Here is a 24,892-nt window from a genome sequence, read left to right on the forward strand (position 1 = left end):
AAAAAGTGATGAACTAATGTAAATCGAACATTTCGATAGAGAACATCATTTAATATATTTTAAATATTTAAATGTTAATTATAGTAATATTTTAATATTTAATAGGAATTTTATTGTGATTAGACTGACAAGATTTAAACAAAGAGGTTAGCATTTGCACTCAACAGCGATGAAATGACGGGAGACTGGATAAAACTTCATAACAACGAGCCCATTAATTTCATTCTTCTCAAAATATTGTTAGGATTATCAAATCAAAGACTGTGACACGCGCGGGTTATGTAGCATGAACGGCGGAGATAGTAAAATACATTAACCTGAAGATCTAGTCACAGTTGGCACACTTGGGTGAAGGAAACGCAGATGCAAATATAATATTAAAATGAATCTTCAAGAATTAGTGCTATGTGAACTGGACTTACATGGTTAACAACAAGGTGTCGTGATTGGTTCTTTTAAATGCTGTATGAACATTCGGGTTATAAAAGGCAGTGGTTTCTTGATTAGCTAAACGTTAGTGATAAACTCGTGTGAAGATAATACGACATGATAATATTAAAGAAGATCTGTACTCATTTGCTACAGGGGGGGGGGGGGCAGAATAACTTCACAGTATGCAAGGAAAAATATAAACTTCTATTTGGAATGATTTCTTATGTGGAAAAAAAATATATTGGTAAAACTTCAAACGTTGAAATGAAACCAGAAAATGTTTGCAAGCGTATAAAAATATAAAATAATGAAAAATTACATTTAATTCTTTTCGTATGTCGTAAAAAGGCAGGTAACTGCCCAATAAATATTTCGTATTAAAACATTGTATGAATGCGACCCGTTAAAATTTGTACCCAATTTAGGTTATTATTATTTTTTATTTGTAGTGTTCTGTCTGACGACAGGTCCATATGAACAGGATCCTTCCATCCTTTTCTCGGACTGGGACCTGTTCATATACGTTCTTGGCAGATGATCCAGAAGTGGTTTGCCATTGCCTTCTTCTGTGTGTGAATGGAGTAATTGTTGGGATGCCACGGAGAAACCGGGGAAGCCCCCGGAGGAAAACTCCGTGATGCCTACTGTATAATAATGTCTCATAATGTTACTATAAATGCCGAAACGTCGTTTGTTTAAATAATCTGCTCATAACTGTTGCTGATATCGGATTTATTGTTAAATCGTTGCAGAAATATCCTTGCAGGAAAATATGAACAAACCAAATTTACAGACTAATTAATCAGTTACATATGAATGAAGCTGACTGTAAAAGATATGCAGGATACTGTTAAGGTTCAGGTCAAGGAGAGATAGAAATGAAGGGAAGTGAGTGAACGTTGTCTTCGTCAGGTTGGCGAGCTCGCGGTAGACGGGCGGATGTGTGAAACAGCAACGGATGAGCGCATCAACTTTCTGTGTTCCCAAATTATCGATGCGAACATTTCTAATGGTCAATGTACACAGAATATATTCTGGCCCCATGTTGGTTTCTCCCATCAACTCTCATTACGTCTGCTCTTAACATCGCCCTTCTCTTCTCAGCCGCAGACCACTTCCTCTTATCTGCGCCATTACTCCAAACTGCTCCATCCCTACGCGTTCCCTGTCTACTAATTACTACTACACGCACACTGGAAGAGCACCTCCCCACTGAAATTTAGCATGGAAATAATTTTTGGAGCGAAAACCATTAACTACTGCGTAAAAAATCATGGGAGAATTAAGAATTGCCTCAGAAACTTAGTTCGCGTTCACTGGAGACACTAAAGTACACGTAAAATCAGAGAGAAACAATTAAATGATACAGAACAGATTATTTTTCATCCATTTTTGTAGAGAAGTATGATGATAAAGAACAATTTAACTCTATGGAGGACAGTACTTCTGAAGAATCTAACAGTGACACAGATAGCCGAGAAATTCACTGCATTTTATAGACCCTCAAGTTCACAACGTCCCACCGCTAGAAAATATCCTGAGCAAAATAAGTCCAACACACGCTAACACTATTCTTTAAGAACTGCTTTCATATTATCCTCCCATCTACATCTAAATCCTCCAAGTGACCTCTTCTTTTCAGGTTATCCAACTGAATTTTGATCTCGAATCAGGAGAACTTCCAATTAACAACGGTTTCCATGCCCAATTTTAGGATAAATGACCAATGGCTCTCCACGTTCTGTTTATAATTTGTTATGGTGACAGAATTAATGGACGGGTACTCTGCAGATTGAAATAACTGCTTGTATTGGAATAGAAGGAGGGTTACAAAATTTACAAAGCGCTGCACAACTCACAGTATGACACTAGAAATGTCAACTTGCTTTCGGCTTAGTTCGGTTCACTTTATTTTAAACCTTTGGAGGCAAAACGCGTACAAACAATATTTAAGGATTCAATTTCGTACCACAAATAAAACACAATATTTCACCATTACAAATCTTAGTTGGTCAGTAATGTTAGGCTCTTTACTTCTAGAATCAGACGAAATCATAAATAAATCTGTGGAAAAAGTAGTTATACATAGTTAAAGCAAATGGCACATTTCGTTACCAATGGGGTTTCAAGAGTTTCTGTGCAATTTTATCGACTATATATCGATATATGTTAACTAAGAATATTCACGAGACTTGAAAGTCTCACAGCGGTGAAGATATCGACGCTGGTCTTTTGCTTTGAAACGCTAGGTGGACTTGTCGGTAGACTCAAACGTTTCGGTCGCATATATTGCCTCCATCTTCAGGGCTAAAGATGTAAACACGGCATAACAACACAGGAGGCCAGCTTCTAGATCAAAGTTTAGACAGAGAAATAAAGTTCATGGACAGGGTAAAATAACCAATAACAGTAATATCGACTCTGCAAGCCACCTTGGAGTAGCCGTCAACTGGCACACTTACCTGTTTGCCGTCCCAACGACTGTACTGCTTCCATTCCCCCAGGCCAGGACGCCAGTACTCAATCATGTATTCCTCGACGTACTCTTGGCCGCGACCGCGGTCATACCGACCCTGCGTCTCGACGCCGGTTAGCACGTATACGTCACCCAGGTCGACCTCAAGATACTCTCGTACCCCTCGCTCCACCTGCTGCTTCGGGCACCACGCGCCTCCTGTTTTGTCGACCCGCAACCTGCACAACACACAGGCAACACTCCTGTAATGAAGATCACTGGCTAGACCTCAAACACGTCTCAAAGACGGGAATGATTACGAAAGGTGCACAGTGCACCTAACATATTGAATGCGATTAAATCTTCTTCGGGGTTCAGTCGTGTGAGGACGGAATTACCTTCCAATGTTTCGGAGACTGGCATTGATTCCACCATCAGCGACTGGCAGGCTGCTTTGGTGAGAGATCTATTATATTACTTATAACTAGGGTTCGGATGTTCATGACCTGAAAAAACCCCGAGAAATTTAGTTTCTTCCCAAGAAGAATATTATAAAATTCATATTAAATTGATTAAACAGGAATTTATGACGGGATAGGTCTGCATTATGCTGGCCTGGTAAGACACTTTATGTAAAATTCTTGCCTACGGACTGGACGACCGAGCTTCGATTCCAGGCTGAGGCAGAAATTTTTCTTCCAGATCGGCTCTGGAGCCAAGCCAGACTCCTGTTCAAACAGCACTGGGAGACATTCCGCTGTAGGTAATACGATCGGGGCATAAATACGAACAATCACCTCTAAACAGTGGCTCTATACCTCCACTCCTCCATACACATGTATGGCGTGTTGCTTAATTAAACGCTAAGAACAACTTCGTAATTATCTTAAGTCGGATCACGGACGTTTAATCTTCAAGTGCTTGCGTGTATCATGACCATAACATAAATGCAGCAGGGATGAGACGTGACATTTTCAGAATTGCATAAACATTAACAAAAGGTGAGTTTGTTTATTATCGAGAGTCATCATAACACGCTGTTCACTAGACCTCGATCTCTGTGTACAGAGTGATACATATGTTTACGTACTGCCTACTGCATCCTCCAGGTACATTCAATGGATATCGAGTGATGCACGACTGGTATGTAAACACCTGAGCCAACTGTACACACAAGAGAAACAATATCATATTTGTATGTACATCCACCTTACTATACAGTATACAGAGTATCTCATCATTAGTCACCACAAATTAATACACACAGTTAATTGCCAGCGCCATCCATCATGTGGTTCATTTTGGGTACTTCAGCGCCAGTGAAATTCTGAGGTAGGCATGCAGAACACAAATGCAGCCCTCTCTGTCGGACAGAGACGACTATAAACATAATTAATAAGGTAAGGATAAAACACAGATAATGGAAAATATCAAGGTAAAATCAAAGAAAAGGATAATTCAATTCAATTAATTTATATAACAGCCAAATATAATAATAAATAAAATGAATAATATAATTATAAAGAATAACTTTTGTAAGATAAAGATATTAAGAAGTATATTGATAATGTTAAAGATAATGAAAATGATAGACAATGATAATGATAAAATTATAAGGATTATTATAACAATAATATTAAAGAACAACATAAGGATAAACAAGATAACTTATGGTTACCTAACGTAAATCAATCTTACGGTACATGATCCCACCTAAACTAACCTGAATTCACCTCACAAATTAACCTAAATCCCACATTAACCACGTATTCAAAGTATGGACAGTGAAATACAGCATGAGTTACAAAATAACAGTAAAATTAAGTACAGTATTTGACAATTCTTTACAAAGACGCTGGTATACAGATCGTTTTGCCTATTGGATTTACTTCAGCAAGACTGTAAATGATACGCTGTTAGTTTTCGAACTAAAAACGCCGAAAAGTAACTGTGATTTGTCAATAGCCAGAAGCTAATATATTAATTCCGTTATTATGAAGAGTTACCGAGTTGATTACATGCTACTAACTCCTTTATAATCCACGTGATTCATTCGCAAGCTTCAGCTGCACTGACATCGTTTACAGTCACTGACATTTATATCTGTACATGTTAATGACATAAACAAAGAGATTTTAATGTCAGTGAACTAATAAAAATTAGTATACAAATCAGACTTTTGGATCAGAGTGTACATACGTAGACTGAAGGGAGAAAAGATATGAAAGAGAGAGAAAATTAATAATTCTTGCAGGTAATGCTTCCTGTCACCGTAGTTTAATTTTAACCATGATCCATAGCGCCCTGAACGACAACGTCTGAGCTCATAATGTTATTCAACATATAATGCCAACGTTTGAGAAAACGAATTTAAATTGAACGTAACAGACAGCTAATATACATGCCAGCAATAGCTGACGTTATTAATTCACTTAAATCTTATCAAATAAAAAGAAATGCTTATATTTTTCCGATCCTCCCCTGTCACAAACTTGCATTTTTCTCTCTATTAACTATTAGTGTCATATGCTGAATGATCCATAAAACGACTACTATTAAAATTTATGCGACACAGCGTGGTGCTTTTATTGTTTCGATGTGGGAAAATTTCTAGAGCGAAGAACGAAATAAGGGAGGAGAGACGAAGGAGTGAAGTGGTTGAAAATGGAATGGAAAGCTGTCGCTGTGTAATTTCTGTGATTTGAAAATCGTCACACACCCCAGCTGCCTGCTCTTTTTTTGACAGGATTACTTTGACGATTTAATCGTAAAAATAACGTGACAAGCGTAATGATTAAAGTAAAAATTGTCATTATATTCAGTAAATTAGTACACGCCAGGCTATATTTAATGCCCCCCTTCATTGAATTTATAAAGGAAACGGATCACATTAGAGTAATTCTTTGTTTCACATAGAATAAATATTAATTTTTCCAGAGTATTATTAAAAGGAAATTTCAATGTAATTTTTGTGATATACGAATTTTGGGAGATTGTACAAAATGGCACGCAAAGGAATTCGGACTCTGTGTACTCAAACAGGAGTAGAATATGTCACCGTAAAGAGGTTCTTAGTTTAAATATATCCCGGGAACCAAGAACCCTGATTTACAGTTTCTTATCACTTCTGTCCATGATAACCACTTTCAAAAATTCTAAGCTACATAACCCAAACAGATGAAAATTCGACATTTCATACACTATAAATAAATATATCATACAGGATCACACACCTCTCACTTTTTTGTGGTTTACTGAGGAAACAGAATTTCACTCCAAATACAGTTACCCCGACGCGATATAATTTTGAGTTGTTTTTTAATGAAACATACCCACCTCTGAACTAAATGTGTCCATCAACATTGCCATTACTACGGTAATCTGTCATTAATCGTCTATCATTACTGTCATCCGTGCCGAAGACATGGCTGGTATGAACTACAATTTGTCATCGGCAAGTGACCATCAATAACGCAGCGCATTAAAGCTTATGTAATTTTCCCACATTGTATATACCCAGTTTCATATATGCACATGACCACGATAAGAACTACAACATATATAGGAGTATTACAAACAGCTGTGTGCATGAAGTTATTCTGCGAACAAAGGAGTTAAACGCTTTCTGACCTAAACCGACTCTCCAGGTCGCCAGGTGGTCAGGTCGCCAAACTAACGCAACCTAATCTTATCCAACTCTACCTAACCTAACCTACCTACGAATCTATACGGCGTAAAAATACAGAAAAACATCGTAAATTTCTGTAACTAAGTACATCAGCTGATATTATATAATAAAAATGACAATTTTAATTGTTATTGATGATAATATGTTAAACAGTTCTTGTAAAATATGTTCGAAACTAATTGCTTTTGAAACATCTAAACGTTTAATAAAGTCATTACCCGTGTACTATGCTGAATGATGCTGTTCTTTTGCTGATGCCTGTACAAGAGAAGCACGTCATATTTCATACGCCTGACTTACATATGACATCTCCCTTTTGTAGAATACATAATGTTCCATTCCCATGACATTTTCACTTTTTAAATATAGTGGTATTTTGGACAGTTCTGTGTTCGTTTGGAGACGTCTTGATTCCTTGTAGCAAGTATATTTTCCACCCAGATAATCCATATTGCCTCACGCGGACCGACAAAACATATCTTGCGATAATCGGACCACAGTTTGAAAGACTGCAAGTTGTACCATCGCTTTTATATAACGTCACACGCGAACAGAAACCCTGGATGACATGATTTCCTGTTTTTATTTTTTGTTCGAAGTTTAAAACGCTGGGGAAATTGGAAACACTTTTATGTTATCTGATCATATACATTAATATCACAGAGCTACACGTTCTGGTACGACTCACGAACTGCCGCAAAAAAAAACATGAAGATGAAAATCTACAAACTGTGATGTCCAAACAATTTTTTTTTTGTCTGTGTGCAAACAAAGATTGCATCTTTTAATAATCTTTTCGGGCCAATGGTTTGCGATGGTACCCAGAGATATTCAATAAACTGTCAATACACGTGAATAATTTAATAATTCTTGCGTCACATACTTCGATCTAAAGCGACTTTATATCGATAAGTTACGTACAGGAAATATCTGAAGTACCTAGCGTCATATCCATTCTCTGTTAGAATTTTATGTTTAATTTCTGAGGTTATGATAAAATGAAAATGTTCTATAACATGACCTCCATTTCATGACAACTTCTTAAATGTTATATTGATTTTATGACATCCAATTACTTTTCTGACAACAGAAATACACGCGCATGTTACAAAAGCTGAATAAGACATGGGCATATAAAGTAGATACAAACATAATAAGGAGAAAATTCATTGCGTTTGAAATTGGATTGAAGGAATTTTGAAACACGTCCGTAGGCATCTTCAAAATTTCATTTCATGACCTAGAATATCACAGCACACAAGACAAAGATTTTATAGTTGAACGCAAAAACTTCGAATGCAGAAAACTGACAGTTGTATCTACAAAAAAAGTACATACACCGAAATGTAAATGCACCGAAATATTTAAGGTCAGGCATGGTTATATTAACTGGATTTTCGTATGCCTATATCACGATTAATTTCTGTAGCAATTTATAATTCTCACGTATTCTTTCAACATGCTGGATACTATTATGAAACTTCTGTAATTGTTACAACTTTTGAAAACGTTAATACCACCTGCAGCATTCCAGCCTGTTTCCTTAAAACTTTAAAGCCTAGTGGTAACAATATATAATCCTTGTATGATTTTCAGTGAGTACTTCCTCAAACAGCATTAACCAATTGATCTTTGTAATGGTGAAGAGTTGTGTTTACTTTGAGGTGAGGACTGAATTCTTAAATATTATTTAGATTAGTTTCGGCTTCGAATGGTTGATCATCATTGGAATGAACAGAAAACAGACAGCAGAAATGCGGCCGGTTGCCTACTTTTGTTCCCTGCAGGGAATGGGCAGTTCAGTTTCCCGCTTCCCTTACGGATCCCTAGGGAACATAAGTAGGAGGGAAGGAAACCGCCATGAATCTCTATATTGTTCCTTTTCCTGTGTAGGGACCGGACACGTACTGGTAACACATTAATAAATTCAGTTTCACACAGCCATTAACGTCCAGGAGTACAAAATAGAGCTACGCTGAATCAAGAGTCCTTGGAGTGGCGTGCTGATTTAAGCCCTGAATAATACGAGATTCAAGTTTAATTTACCTGATGAATCCGTGGAGTACAGAAAATCAATAAATTTGTCACCTTTTATGGCATCAGACGTTTCATTGCATCAAAAATGCCCTCTTGGATGTGGTGCCGACAGTCTCACCGAAACTGACATCGGTTTCAGAGGTATTTACTGCGCAATGAGGCAACATCCCAGAAAACAATCAATTCTGCAAGCGCGTATGAAACGTCGGTAAATATCTTTCAAACCAAAAGACTCTTCACCAAGAATCCAGTCAAGAAATACCCTTACTCTTATGTAAACCGAGGATACATTACTGTGTAACCTAACGTGAGCCAGATAAATTCATTCCACATCAACATACCAAAATTCATTTTAATACCATCTACATGTGGGTCTCTTCCTTTCTGGTTTTCCGACTAAACTTCTGTATGCATTTATTACATCTCCCCTCAGTCCAAATAAAGAAATAACTTAATTTCGCAGTAGTAGCAGTATCACAAACACGTCTGAAATATTTAACGTAGTTGGTGTGCACGCCACTGATTCTAAGAAATGGAAGCTGTAACCCCAGTATTGCTGCAAGTCTAGGTGAGGTTATGTTCGCTGGACCGCACGAGTAGTTGCAGTAGATTACGATGTTTATATCGCGTTACCAATGCTTCTTCTCCTACTCTAGTCCGAGGCTTAAAACTAGCCTCTAGTTCCTCCGAGCGGCTGGATCTAAAGTACAGATGCAGCATTACGAGAATTGTTGAACTCAAGTTCATGAATGCTGCGCATTGAAACATTGTTTGTTTGTTTGTTATAACTAATGCACTGGAACTTCAGAAACTATGTTACCGTACTTTGTGTAACAAGGGAGATTATATAATCCACATGGAAGGAATGGGGGGGGGGTCTGTAATCGAATATCCATTCTGAAGCCATTTCCAGATTTGGTTTCACGAATCAGATTTATGCTGACCTATAGTTAACACCAATAATTAACAAAAGGCTTACAAGGAATGTATTGATTACTTCGAACTATTTAAACAACGCGCACTGTGTAGATTATATGAAGAAAACTATTCTATAACAGTAGTCGCCAAATAAAGAAAGCTCGCTGTGCTTAAGGCTTATTTTACGTTTGTTTACCAACTTAAAATTAAGGGAAATAAGTTTAAAATTGGTTTCACCATCAATACCGTTATATTTCTGAACCATTAACTTATTAAACAACCAGAATGCAACAATTATATTTAAACTTTAATACTACTTACTGGCCTATGTGTTTCAGCAAGTGTGGGTCATCTTCAGGGAGAACTTTGTAAAAGATTAGTAAGGGACAGGAATGAACCAAAGGCAGAGACAGTGAAATGGCTGGAACGTGGGAACTAAGAGACGGACATGTTCGTCCTCCACGGTGATTCTCCTTACCCTCGAGCCCCATACAATCTCCCTCATCTCTGGTGTGTATCACATAAACAAGAGTATTCCCAAACGGACATGCATTTGGTTCCAGAACACACGAACAGTGTAGCTGCCTTACGTAATACCAATGTCCACCGAACAATAAAGCTGCTTATTTATCGTGCTGAGGCATTTTAATGCAGGCAGCTACAGTTCTCGTGAGAGTTTGCTGAATTCAGAAACCCAGCATCCATGTTTACATAAAACTAATTGTGTAACACGTAAAACCACTGGCTGGAGAAAACAGTGCTCACAGCATACCTCAATTTTTGACACAGTTGTGGAAAATGTCTACACGTGAATTATAAGCATACTAGCGTAGTAATTAAGGTGTCACGTTTAATACAGAAACCAAATTTGAGTTCAACCATGGACTCGCAATGACAGTTAAATATCAAATTTCCTTTGAGGGTGGACCAATCAGACAGGCCAAACCACAGCCTGTCCACACGTTACGTTCAACACTTTGTCCGTTCGGCATGTCACAATTTAAATTTTGTCACAACTCAATAACATGACGGGCTGATTGATCCAAGGACGTAAATCTCCACAAATTATCCACGGCGGGGAATAATAGTTCATATTTTTCAACTAATATGACATTATATATATATATATATATATATATATATATATATATATGTGCTATGTTTAAAAATATATGACAAAACTCTAACCATCCAAGCTGTAAACACTGAAGAAAGTGATCACCACAGTGTAATGGGTTTGGCTCTACATTTTCATTAATGCAATTTTATCTTTATTTCATGTTATTGATGAAACATGACACCTGATAACATTAAGATTAAACTGCATTCTGTTACTTCTCCCTGTAACGAAGTGATTGTGACATATTTACATCTACACATCTGAACAAATTCTTCATTACTGTATACTTTACGCGATACAACCTTCTTTACGAGGATAAGTGATTCATGTCTAGATCCTCATTTCCATGAAAATTCCTATTCCCGGAAGGTTAAAACCCACGCCTATTATTGCAGAGTGAATTATATTCAATTTTAAATACTTGTATAATAACAATCATAAAACCCCTTTGTATTGTGGAGCCTTCACAAAGACATTATACGGTTTGTAACATGGCAACGCCGTGTTATTGCCCCACAAATATGGAACGTCGAACCACAACGTAAAGTAACCTCAATTTAAGGCGATACAGAACTTTTCCTTCTTCAGATCAGAAGGAAACTGCGAGAGTTTCACGTAATGGCTACTGCCAGCAAGATATATTATTTAACTAACCGGGAAACTTCTTGTTTCATTCACAAACACCCTATAATATCCACTACTGATTCTACCCAATTAGGGAACTTCACATTTTGTACACAATGCCCTTTGAGGGTCCACCCGATACTAATATTGCAATCTAAGCCCTCGCTAAGCTGACGAGTATGCAATTAAACTGGTAAACAAGACCAAATTATCTATGAAAGTTTGTTACAATATTCTGCACGCAAATATGACATAGCTATTTTAAAATTTCGAGGTAATTTCAAAGATCATTGAATGATGTGCGTATGATGATGTTATACACACACACACAAACACTTACTGTGTAATAATGAGCATGATTTTAATGGATGCATATATCATTTCCTTTATATAGAACGATCCAGATATTTGATATCATTAATAAGTCTTTCGAGTTAATTTAATTTGATATGAAGATAGCTTGGCCACGGTGGTCTAGCGGTCAGAACGCTGGCCTTGTAATCCTGGGGTCTCGGGTTCGATTCCCGGCGGTGCCCGAATTTATAACTTGTGTCGGGCAAGGCCGTGGTCTAGGCAACACGGAGTTTTCCTCCGTGGCATCCCAACAATTACTCCATTCACACACAGAAGAAGGCAATGGCAAACCACTTCTGGATCATCTGCCAAGAACGTATATGAACAGGTCCCAGTCCGAGAAAAGGATGGAAGGATCCTGTTCATATGGACCTGTCGTCAGACAGAACACTAATAATAATAAAAAAAATGAAGATTATGTATCTACAGAAAACTTCAAATCCCACTTAATTTATTCGGTACAATTTATACTACTCTTCTGTTATGTGTTCTATAATTTGCATGAATAAAAGTGATTTTTATCTCAACTATATCTACGTTTTTTCACGAATGGGAACTTAAAAATTCAAGAAGTCAAAATTTGAAGTGATAGCCATAACGTAGCTGTGTAATTGACTAAGACAAGACGACGGTTTCCACCGGGTTAACTGCGGATATGGTCACTTACCTTCCCTGATGTGGTCCTACGTTGGGCACGTAGGACGAACTCGCGGTAATGGCAGAGTCGGGGACAGACCCGGACTCCATCCCAAGAGGAAAGTCACACGGACCTGAAAATGCAACACTTGTTACAGCCCGACATTATTAGCTTCTTGTAGAAGAGGCATACAGATTCCACTGAGACGAATTCTTAAGGGTGGAATACAATGCAGAGCTCAGTTATTGAGTTTCTTGGTAGTGACTGGAACAAAACTCAAAATCTACAGGAAATAGAAGAGGATGTTATTCTCAAAACTATGTCCTGATGTGCCTTTATAGACAAACACATACTGCAATCAGGCTTTCATAAATTACACATACTACTTGCTTCTCATAAAATTAACTGTAAATTTTATTTTATAGCTGATATGAATATATTATTTGTAAAACATAAAATGTTTATATTGAAAATTATAAACTTCATTTTAGAGATGTAGGAATTAAATATTTAATTTTAATAATATTCGAAACACTGCCACAAAAGGTTAGTTTCTAATAAGCAACCCTTGCTCAATTAACCCCCTAAAGCCAAGTGGTAACTATATATACCACCTATACTAACAATAATAAATCTTCATTTTGTATTTATATGATCTGTATGATATGTAGAGTAAACAGAGATTATTACTTTGAACAACATTAACCAGTTGACCTTTGTAATGGCAAAGTGTGATTTTTTCTTTGCGATACGAACTGGATACTTAAATCTAATTTAGACGAGCTTTCGGTTTAAAGGGTTAAAATCGGTTTACGGCTTCATTGCGTTAGAGACAGGCGTTTCATTGTCTTCGAGCAAAGGCGTTTTGTTGTATTAGAGCATTTGAAGAAATCTATCGATCTCTGTCGATCGACACAACCCACAAAGAATAATGGGGTGGAGGGGGGGGGACTTCAAGTGCGCGGTATTGCGTGAGGCGGTTGTGTTGTTCGTTTCAAAAGGAGTACAGAAAACTTCGCGCTATATAACGCACGTTAATGATGACGGATGATGATTAAAATTGATGTAGATTTGTGCTTGTCTTCTTTATTCAAACCCTCCTCTTGGACGTTTTTTGTCTGACATAATTGTTTTTCTTCTGGGTCATAAATGTGCTTTGTGCACCACGTTTTAAAAATGTCTCACGAATTATGCACAAAATCTACAATACTAGTCTAAGTATGTGGAATTTTATCGCAAATAACAAACTAAATAACTAACTATCTTGCCATATGAAGCACGACCTTATATGAGAAGCTGTTTGTAGCTTAGATTTTGAAGATTCTTTTTTACAGCCCGAACTTTTGTTCATTATCCAGTTCACAGAACCCGACCCTGATTATGGCGACAGTAAGCACCTTTGAAACGTCGGTAAACATTTACGATAGAAACACAAGACAGTCATCTTTTGTATAAGTATCTTTGACATACTTTTGTTTATACTTAATGAAGTACTAAGTTAATATAAAGTCGATAATATTCGTTAAAATTAAATGTTAAAGGGTGTCCTACATTGCTTAATAAACGAGTATAATTAAAAGTATTATCCTGATTCTTACAGAATGCATATCGCCTAATACATTGATATAAAAATATTTGCATTTGGCTATAATACACAGAGACTTAATAATTAGTGGAGCAGTAGAAAACTACACCTAATTTCTGCTTTGTTTTCCATAAACGCAACATCGCTCTGGTGAGTCAGATGTTCATTACACACTTACAAGATGACTTCGCGCTGTAAACAACGCCGGGCTTTCATCGTCACCTCATACATATCAAGAAGTGTACAGTTAAACTTAACTCACCGTCTACGACTCATTAAGAGACGATAAATTGTTCCCTCCATATCACTGATTCAACATGAATTCCAGCACTAACTTTGCATCTGAATTCTGAATAATCTGCATAAACGGGTGATGTAACAGCGTCGTCAAACAACCCCTAAATGAGCCTCCTCTCCCACTTGGCAGAAACAATCCACATTGGGGGTACAAGGCCTCGCGAGTCTCATTAGCATGATAAGAATCGCGGATGTGCTGCAAGTAGCCTAACATCTCCAGTGTTTACATTTATAACTCGAAGGATGTATGGCACGTTTCTTGTATACGGCCAAATAAACCCGAACAGATAAACGCACCAGAACAAGCGTCCGTGGTGCCAGTCTGTTTTTAATATCCGCCAAATTTGACTGTAAGAATACACTGTTGATTCGGTGCAAATAGTTTATAATCAATATCAAATCTAAAAGTTCTTGACGATGGCGAATATAAATATATTTTATTTACTAGACGATGGATAATATCCAAGAAAATTTTTATTCAAAAGTTTATAATCAATATCAAATCTAAAAGTTCTTGACGATGGCGAATATAAATATATTTTATTTACTAGACGATGGATAATATCCAAGAAAATTTTTATTCAAAAGTTTATAATCAATATCAAATCTAAAAGTTCTTGACGATGGCGAATATAAATATATTTTATTTACTAGACGATGGATAATATCCAAGAAAATTTTTATTCAAAAGTTTATAATCAATATCAATTCTAAAAGTTCTTGACGATGGCGAATATAAATATATTTTATTTACTAGACGATGGATAATATCCAAGAAAAATTTTATTCAAAAGTTTACAATCAATATCAAATCTAAAAGTTCTTGACGATGGCGAATATAAATATATTTTATTTACTAGACGATGGATAATATCTAAGAAAATTTTTATTTTTATGGTAGTAAGGAAAGCAAAGACTATGATGGCGCCTGTGGAAGGGTATGTCGGAGTCTGAGATCGAATTCACCTGGATCAGAATCGAGCACACACAGCCGGAATGTTACGAGATGAAACGAGATTCGTTCTATAATTATATCATACAATATGCATTAGGTTTACTCATCTACAAATCTTGATTATTTTCAGATGAATTCTGAACAAAATGTGTTTTATAATGTGCATCATGTGTTATAAGCACGTTATAAGCGTAAAGAAATAAAAGTTGACCGTAGTAACATAATTTAGACATGCTTCTCTACAGTTAATTTTATACAATTTAATGCAACAGAAGTCTTCTGACATACTAAAAACAAGAAAATTAGTCCCAAATTTGTAAATTTATTAGAAATGAAAGGGGAAATCAATTTCACTAAACCTTCACGACATCTTCTGTTACGATGTGAGGAAAAAAATCTGGATTTGCATACAGAAGTTTGTTTTCATCATTTTACAGAACAAAGTTGCCTTAAATGCGTTCCCTTTTTCCGTACGAAATTCTTGCTTCAGTTTCGTTTCTTGGCTATTTTCTGAATTACTTCACACGGAAAACTGTAATGAAACAGAAGGTGTGTCGAAGACGGAGGGAGAAACGAAATGAGAGAATGCAAGGTTTCGCACTAAAGTAATTAAAAGTAAGAAGCAACACTTTGCATTGTCAGATGGTGAGGGAGAGAGTTAAAACTCAACAAGACACGAAAAGATAAGAATGTTAAGAAAACACAAAACCTTACGACAAACGAAAGAAAAACTGTTTTATAAATGCGAAAAAACTGCATGTACTAAGATGGCTGTCTTCTGGGTTGTAGCGACGTGTAGTCTGGTAGACGTTTACAGACGTTTCAGAGGTCACTGCTGCCTACATCGTCAGAGCGTTGAGGAAGTTACGTGAGGAACCGGTTTCAAATGTTGCAACTTCCAATTTATTTTTGTGTGAAAACTAATGGTTCTGATGATGGCACACATGCACCGAAACATGTAATCCGTAGGCGTTGAAATATTATAACTGGGTACTTTAATAGTGTTTTGTTTTGACAGATGAAATTAAGATGCCTTATTAAGTAACGGAACGATATGTTAGAAATCAAATTAATCGATACGAGTTACTTAACCACCTCAAGGGACATATGGCACACGCGATATCATTACAATATGGGAGCCCTATATATAAGAAACAGAAGCTCTCTGCCTTTTATAAATTATATTATTTGTTAGTGTGTCCTTCCGTTATTCAGAACGCATCTATAAAGATGCACGCCTACCATTCAATAGAACTAAATAAAAAATCTGGTGTAATGTCACTGTCTTCTTAAGAAGTTGTGTAAGGAGATAGAGGAAGAGTAGAATGGAAGTTTGCAAGTCCGTTGATGGAGTTTCCAATAAGTAGAGTGCTTTTTAGAAGACGGATGATTCTGTCTTCAACAAACTGCGCTTTTAACTACCAAAATTTAATTCTACTCAGAGAAAGGGTTTACTTTATATATTTCATTTAGAATTTTATATTTCTCTAACGTAATCAGGTGAAAATTCCTATTAAACGAATCGAAACGACAACGTCAAAAGAACTGTCAAATTATTGACAGAGAACTAAACATAAACCAATAATATATAAATTATATAACGCAATTATAGATACCATCTTGGAACTCAAAATAAGAAGCATTAGAATCGACGCATATAAATTGTTATTGTGTCTCTGTGTTCTTTATATAATCATGAATTCAACTAGCTATTGTATTGTCACGTTATGAGGGTTCTTCTCTGCTCTGAAGTGTAAAGGAGGTGTCTTTGTAAACTTTGCTCGACCTATCGTACGCTAAAATACAACAGGACTTGCTGCTTTAATATCACTAGACCGCAATATAAATGGAAGATTATTTTAATTTATGAGTTTATATATATACCCACACATACCTATTTTGAAGTACTTGGGTAATAATCATGAGAAACGTAAAAATTTACTAAGGATACGACTTCAAGAGAAAAATTACAATCAAATTTCTTAGATTTATTCTACCACATGACACCAATGAACATCAATAGTAGTAAGAGTTGTGGCATTCCCGACTGTTATGATAAATAGACCTATTATTTTTATTTTTGGAATATTGAACGACGCTGTCAGTTGCTCAGAATACACAGCGTCGAAGGACAGGAAGACAAATGAATAATGAGCTGGAAATGACGCGGTGGTGGTCTAAGTTAAGACACTATATCGGAAATTGCTTGGAGACACTGAGAAAAATAACGAAAAACCTTTGTCAGGACATTCGGTCTCCGGACCCAAGATTAGAACTCAGGACACCTAGAATACTAAACAAAGAGTCCTAACAACGTCTGGGTTTGTCATTTTACCAATAAATAATCTCAAATCTAAAAGCCCTCAACTGGACCAGAACTTATTGTACTGAATAATAAACGTCCGAAGTATTATTTCACCAGGATTCAACTGAATTTTGTTCTACCATCATCAAAACGGTCATCCTAGAAAACATCTATCCGAGGCAAGCCCTTTCACTCCAGCAATTCCACCTTCGTCTGCAATTCGCTTGAAAGTCAAAGAAAGGAACCTCCAGAATTTTGCCGAGTCTTATACGAAAAATCATTTTTAAGTCAACGGCTACGACTGGGTGAAAAAACTGTCTGCGTGCAACAGCACTTGATGTGATGGCGCTGAAAATGGAAAAAATCCGGTTGCGCACGGAAGCGGGAAATTTGTGTGATGCTGTCTGGTACTAGCCAAGATTACAGGGTCTGGGTGGGATTTTGCTCAGCCACATGACAGCATACCGACCTTTGCCTCATGCCAGGGGTGTGTAAAATCGGAATTCTGAGAGGTAAATTTTACTTTAATTAAAATCTGAACTACCAAAGATTTAAGACGGAACTTTGTTCACATATATATTAAGCAACAATAACAATTTAAAAAGTATCATAAATTTGCATCTATTATTAGATTATAATCATCGTCATTACCACACCATCATCGTCATAATAATCCTTACTATCCTAATTTCATTGTTTTATAACGAAAAGTGTATCTTTTTGTATATGTATTGTATTTGCTACTCTTTGACAAGCCGAGTATACAATCGAATTTTCAAAAAAAATTATTGCGCCATACAGTGAGTGCGAGGTGTTATATGGATCACAAAAATTCATATACTGGTATGAACCATCTTTATATTATAGAATATAAAGTTTCAAATATACCGATGGTAAGAAACTTTTATATTATAATGTATGTAATTATGAATGTATATGTGCTTTTGAAATAATGCACGTAAGTAAGTTTGAGTTTCGCCTACGTCACTGCCTTGCGGGTAGAAGGAAAACAAACACAATTAGTACGAGCCAAATACATTAATGAAATAGGAAATGAGACAGTGAGCTGTAAAGCATTGCCGGTGGGAAATCATTTTTCGTATGGGTAGAATATTTTCCCTTGCCTGCTAGCCCTCACATACCTCGGATTCCCTTGTTTTTATTTCTAACGTAACTTGTATGTACAGATTCGCCCCGACTTTCTCTAAACTGCATGAATATTACATCGTACTTATTTATAAATTAGTTTTCATATGGAATAAAGCACGTTTAGCAAAATAGGTATCAATAGTTTTATCCAAAACTTCTTTTCCCGTATTTAGCTGAATTTGTTAATTTTTTTTTGTGAAATATGGTTTTTTCGTGGTGGTAAGAATTACAACTTCTTCTGGCGCCATACTAACGTCTTGGTGAAAAATAACGTCTCCATTTTTAGTCATTTATCTATCCGAGTGTACAAAATGCATAAGAACATCATCTTGTTAATAATTTACAGTAGATTAAAGTAAGAATTAATTCCTATATTCAGTATAATCACTAATTAAATACGACGATTCGTAAGTCTGGTATTTAACGTGACATCGTCTATCACCTCAACTAACTATTTCTACGGGGCTTCGTACGTGAAGCAAATTACGTGTCATTTGCTTCAAGGCGGATCGATCCTGCGAGATCACGGCCTGGCGGGGGATTTAGCACGGCGCATACACGAGGCAACGGGAACAGATTAGCAATGTATCACTGGTTACTCCCGCAATAATCATGCACTAGTGCAGAATAAATTCTTTGTAAGACTTGAGGTTCTCACAGCGGTGAGTATGAAGATTTCCGTCTTCTGGGTTGTTGCGCTGTGTAGTCTGGTCGATGTTAACCAACGTTTCAGAGGTCATACTGCCTCCATCATCAGAGTATGAAGATTTCTGTCTTCTGGGTTGTTGCGCCACGTAGTCTGGTTGATGTTTACCAACGTTTCAGAGGTCATACTGCCTCCGTCATCACCCTGATGACAGAGGCAGTATGACCGCTGAAACGTTGGTTAACATCAACCAGACTACACAGCGCAACAACCCAGAAGACGGAAATCTTCAATAAATTCTTTGTTTGACACCAAATTACAATAGGTTACTGAATAGTTATGTATGTGTGTATGTATGGATGGATGTATCCTATATATCCATGCATGTGTATATATGACACGTATTCTTAATACACCAATGCAAAAGGCCTGTTGAAATTCAATAGGAAATCATTTCCTTTGTGCCTTCATTTTTTATTTACTTGTTCCATCCAGTGTTTGTGAATATTTTTTTGGAAAAAAATTTAAGAAATTAATTTTCCATTGCCTAGCTTAGGGTATTTATTAAAGGTGCCTCGGAAAAAGAAACTCTGATGTCTTATATGGAAACCCAGATTCGAACCAGTGATCCCCGAATACGAAGTTCAAGTCCTGACCATTACAGAGCGATTATGTTTCGTCAAGTTCTATACTTTACACTGTCAAGCAACGTGACAGAGCATAAACGTTCATCATAGACACAACAGATCAAAGTCTAAATCCCATAACTTGCATTATGTTTACAAAATCAATTTTCGCTACTCAACGATCAACAGGCCTGTCTAGAAACTCGCCAACAAATATAAACACAACCTGTCTGTCAACAAGATGTATACCCAACAAGAGTCATTGTTACCATTCTTACATCACTTTCTTGTATAGTTTCCCTTTTGTCTGGCCCCCCTTCACAACCGCTTGTCACTTCTCTGTTGTTGCTTTCACGAACAAACGAATGACGTATGAGCAATGACTACACATCAAGAGCTCCTTCGTTCCTTTGCGTATAATTTATAAAAAAAAGTGTGAGAAATAGGTCGTATGCGGGAAATTGTATCCCCAAGAGACGCAACCATAAACCTCTCCCGCGATTAGTCTTATATTATTCATCATGCAAGTGTGAAAAGTTAGTGCACACCAAGCTTTATGATAATAATCATCGTCATTACAATTACCACTATCATCAGCTTCCTGTGGGGGGGAAGGGGCTCCAGCCCGTCCCAAGTTACATGTCTACACACAGCAAAACAACACAGACACACGTGGAATACATCAATGACTCGAGTTGGATTAAAAATCACGATTAATTCATGAGAGACAAAGAACCAAACTTCATACATCTAAAAAAATATGATCGGCAATTATGATATAAGTGGTGATAGAAATTCGAAATATATTGATAAAATGGAAATAGAACTTCAGAATTGATACACAGAGCGGTAAAAAGTAAAATACGTATAGAACGAGATAAGGAAAGAAATCGGCTAAAGTGAACACAGATCTAAGTAGAATCTCCTCACATTTACCAAAATTCATAAAAAGGAATGCAATTCGATGATGTACAGGATGATTTATAAAAATCGGAACCACAAACAAATTTACAGGCTACGTTACTGGTCGACGGACTTGAGAGGAAACACGTCTAACTTTTTCGCTAAAGTTCGCAAAGAATCTCACTGTATAATCTAAGAAGTTTAGAAATCGCCGATAATTAAATAAAAACCCGCCTGTTTAGAGAATGTCAGACTTGACAAAAAAGAGAGAAATGACATCAACAGAACATCCAAAGTCTTCAGCTGACAAAAGGAGATTGCTTTTGGAAATAATTTCAATAGTTTAGGTACAATAAACAGAGTGTTGTTAATTTTTAAATGCAGGTAAATCCACGAAAAAAATATTTTAGAAATATCTTCTAGAACCAAACAAAAATATTGCACGTAAGTTTGAAATATTCACGTGAAACATCTAGTAGTATTATGCCAGGCCAATTTTCACAAAATGCTACTAAGAGCCAGTGTTACTGAACACATAACTGGGGTATCGGATGATGAAAATTACTTGTATACAGAGCAATCTCTAAGCAAAGCAGCTATCTGCAACGTGCACTACGTTACAACAGCAGATATTATTTTCCATAAGGCACATTCATATTTACAGAACTTGAATTGGTAGAATTTTAATATACATTCGAAATGATATTCAAGACGATGAAGTCAATATTTGATAAGGATGGGCACAATAAATGTTACCCTCTTACGGTCTACAGAGTATAGCTTCATTATTATTTTATTTATTTAGTGTTCTGTCTGACGACAGGTCCATATGAAGAGGATCCTTCCATCCTTTTCTCGGACTGGGACCTGTTCATATACGTTCTTGGCAGATGATCCAGAAGTGGTTTGCCATTGCCTTCTTCTGTGTGTGAATGGAGTAATTGTTGGGATGCCACGGAGAAACCGGGGAAGCCCCCGGAGAAAAACTCCGTGTTGCCTAGACCACGGCCTTGCCCAACACAAGTTATAAATTCGGGCACCGCCGGGAATCGAACACGAGACCCCAGGATTACAAGGCCAGCGTTCTAACAGCTAGACCACCGTGGCCTTATAGCTTCATATGGACTTATTATTATGCACACTAAGGAAATGCTGTTCAGTGGCGTTCCACTATACTGGCTCCCTTATTAATGTTCTTCAAACTATCAAATAAAAGAATATAACAAAATATTAAAGCATGACTTAAAAAAGTGGATTCGCGTAAACTGTCCTTTATTTTTATCTGCCTTTAACCGAGGAACGTACACACAAATTTTAGCAAAACACCTCCAATGCCAAATAAATATAATCAGTTCACGGGTTCTCGATTTGTAATAGAAACTGCGACGCCAATATTAGCATTTTTATAAATGTTATGACCAATGTCACACGTTTAAAAATGGCTTTTCTAGGGTGAAGGAGTTTAAGTCAAAAAGTTTAACAAAACAAAGAAAACTTTTCCGAAAGTTTTCACAAATTAGGTTAGCTTACGTCGATGATTCTGTTCCTACGAAACCACACAGCCTACTGGTTCAGGGGAGTGTCCTGAGGTAGAAATTTGTGAATATAGTAAAACACCGTCACACAAAAAAGGTGAATTTTCACCAACTGAGATAGTGTCAGCTTCTCAAGAACGAATCTGTTGCCACTAATTAGTTTAGTTCGCATGTTATTATGATACATATTCCATACTTTATAGTGAGATTTAGCTGAAATAAGCTCAGTGTTTTCTTTCTATCTTGTATTTCAATATAGAATTAATTGAATCACAATAATTTTTCATTCAGATTTAGAATGTTCTCTCAATGCTGAAATTTCCTTCAGGAAAAAGTGATCCATCTTACGGAACACATAGTTGATAACATCGCGTTAATTTCACTGATTCTGAACACGTCATATGCAGTTATATTCAAGATTAAGATAATATAAAAATAACGAAAGCTCTCCACCGTTTAGAATACCTGTATTTCTCACCCAGCGTAATTATATTCTATGATATATCTTACACCCATAAACTGTATACACAGCTACGCACATTTTTAACATTTTACGCTTACTACAAAGAAGAAGACCTAATTCTGGTTTCTTTTGTTCATATATATATTTACCACGACAGGCGCACACAACAGGGTTGAACACAATTATTGTTTTATGTATTGCGAGACATCACATGGTGTGATGAGGAGACTATCACACCAAGATACTCACATTTGTGGCTTCGTGCCAGATACGACACAGCGTGACAGATGGAATACCCAACAGATTTAACAAATACAAAATACGGCACCGAGAAATGTTACCCTTTCGTGGATTCTCTATATAATTCTTTCTCAGTCTCTGCTGTGCCACGTTACTGACAGACGTAAAACAGACAGCACAAAGCTTGGAAAGAGCAGGCGGAAGGCACATGGACTGACATCCGTATTAACATTTCGTGGTTTTTGTTTCAATTCAGCACAAAACGAGTGACAGAAAGTTACTTCGTCATACAATGCACATAGAAGTATTTTGTACATCACGACAAAAGATGTATTGTGAGATTTCAGGTTACTACATCTGTCAGACTACCCGGGGGCTATAACCCAGAATATAGCCATCTTCATATTCGCCCCTGTGAGAACTTCAAATCCTACATATTTATCATCTCCCAGATATCTTCAGGTAAAATGTATATATAGATTTGGCAGATACTTATATTTAACTTCGAGTCAAGAACTGACTGGAATTTGGATCTGGTGTTAAGAGTTTCAAAGGATTCTTGTTCTATTACGGGAATCGTAGGAGGATAGACTAGCATATGTGCAAATGAAAGAGAGATGCCGTGTGTCTATTAAGCGTACCTCGTTTTAAAAACACCGAACATTGACTCACTATAACTCATAAAATTTGCTTTCATATAAGCTATATTATAATAAATTAACACTGTTACTAATGACTGTGACCTTGAGACTCGTTACTTCGCGTTTTTTTTTTCGAAATGCTTCACAACCCATAAGACAGCAATCGATGTTTCGACATCTGTGAGAATCTCAAATCTTACATTATACTCTTAATATTTATATCTATGTAATCTTTTTTTTTGTCTTTCCAAAATATCTGCCGTATTACAAGGCTATTAGGAGTCTTTATCATTCTTATTCACGATAATTTTTCTTTCATATCGATGCAGTAATATTTCTAATAATACGGTAACGTTGACATTATCCTACGTTGCGTGCTACACTATGGGTTGATAGAAATCGCTCACAGCAGAATTCATCCCAACATGGGCCCTACGGTTCCACGTAGTACCAGTCAAATTCAACTTCCTGGTTTTTACAGAACTCCATAAAAACCGCTAAACGATTATAAGTGTATTGTACAAGATGTTACGTAGGGAAGAGATGACAATATGTTCGAATCGAACAGTGGAACAACCGAAAACGACCAATCTGTGTATTTATAACGACTCCATAGATATGTAGAGTCCCGTCGACAATCGAAAGCAACTAGGCCATATATCAAATTCGACCAGTTATAAGTCGAAATCGAAAAGTCGATATATCGATTTAAGCCAACCTAAAATAAATAAAATATAGGGTGATAGCAAATGACTATTGCGCACTGCTATCTGCGCATGTGCGTCATAATCGTAACCTAATATAACCTAACCCAAATTATCGTAGTTTACTCCCTTAAAGCTGAACAACGTAGGTGTTAGGATAATATTAAAATTGGTTTTGGAAAAAATGTAATGGAGTTGTGTGGACTGGATTCATCTGGCTCAGGATAGGTGCTCTTGTGCGCAGGCAAAGAACCTTCGGGTTCCATAAAATGTTGGGAATTTCTTGAATATCTGAGCGACTATCGGCTTTTCAGGAAGGCGTCCATGGAGTAAGTAATTTAAGGGAAACTTAAGTCATAAATAAGCGCACACATAGTCAGAATAAAAATGCAGTAAATGTGAAATGTTGATAGACGTGGTCGTTTTTATGTTCTTCGTCGAAACAGCGGCAGTACCACTCCAGGGACAGCGAGCTGTAACCGCACAATGCAAATCCACCTAATTAGGCACAGATCGACATTATTATTAGCCTGTTACTATTACACATTTGTGTAAATTTGCACAAGAATCCTTTTGAA

The 24,892-nt window shown here is 36.7% G+C and overlaps 1 protein-coding gene across 3 annotated transcripts in view; it reads right to left on the reverse strand.

Annotated features, from left to right (window-relative positions):
* The window catches only part of LOC110830094 (discoidin domain-containing receptor 2), a 342,861-nt gene that overhangs the window by 86,692 nt on the left and 231,277 nt on the right, over window positions 1–24,892 (reverse strand). For all 3 annotated transcript variants that reach the window (XM_087351873.1, XM_022064567.2, XM_022064569.2), the window contains 2 exons: window positions 12,296–12,398; window positions 2,895–3,126 (listed from right to left, as the gene is read on the reverse strand). In XM_087351873.1, the coding sequence (XP_087207999.1) occupies window positions 2,895–3,126; window positions 12,296–12,398 (335 nt within the window). The remainder of the gene's footprint in view (window positions 1–2,894; window positions 3,127–12,295; window positions 12,399–24,892) is intronic.

Source organism: Zootermopsis nevadensis, unplaced genomic scaffold (assembly GCF_977971745.1).
Source record: "Zootermopsis nevadensis isolate Lab colony 2312 unplaced genomic scaffold, Znev_1.0 Znev_ptg000020l, whole genome shotgun sequence".
Taxonomy (NCBI): Eukaryota; Metazoa; Arthropoda; class Insecta; order Blattodea; family Termopsidae; genus Zootermopsis; species Zootermopsis nevadensis.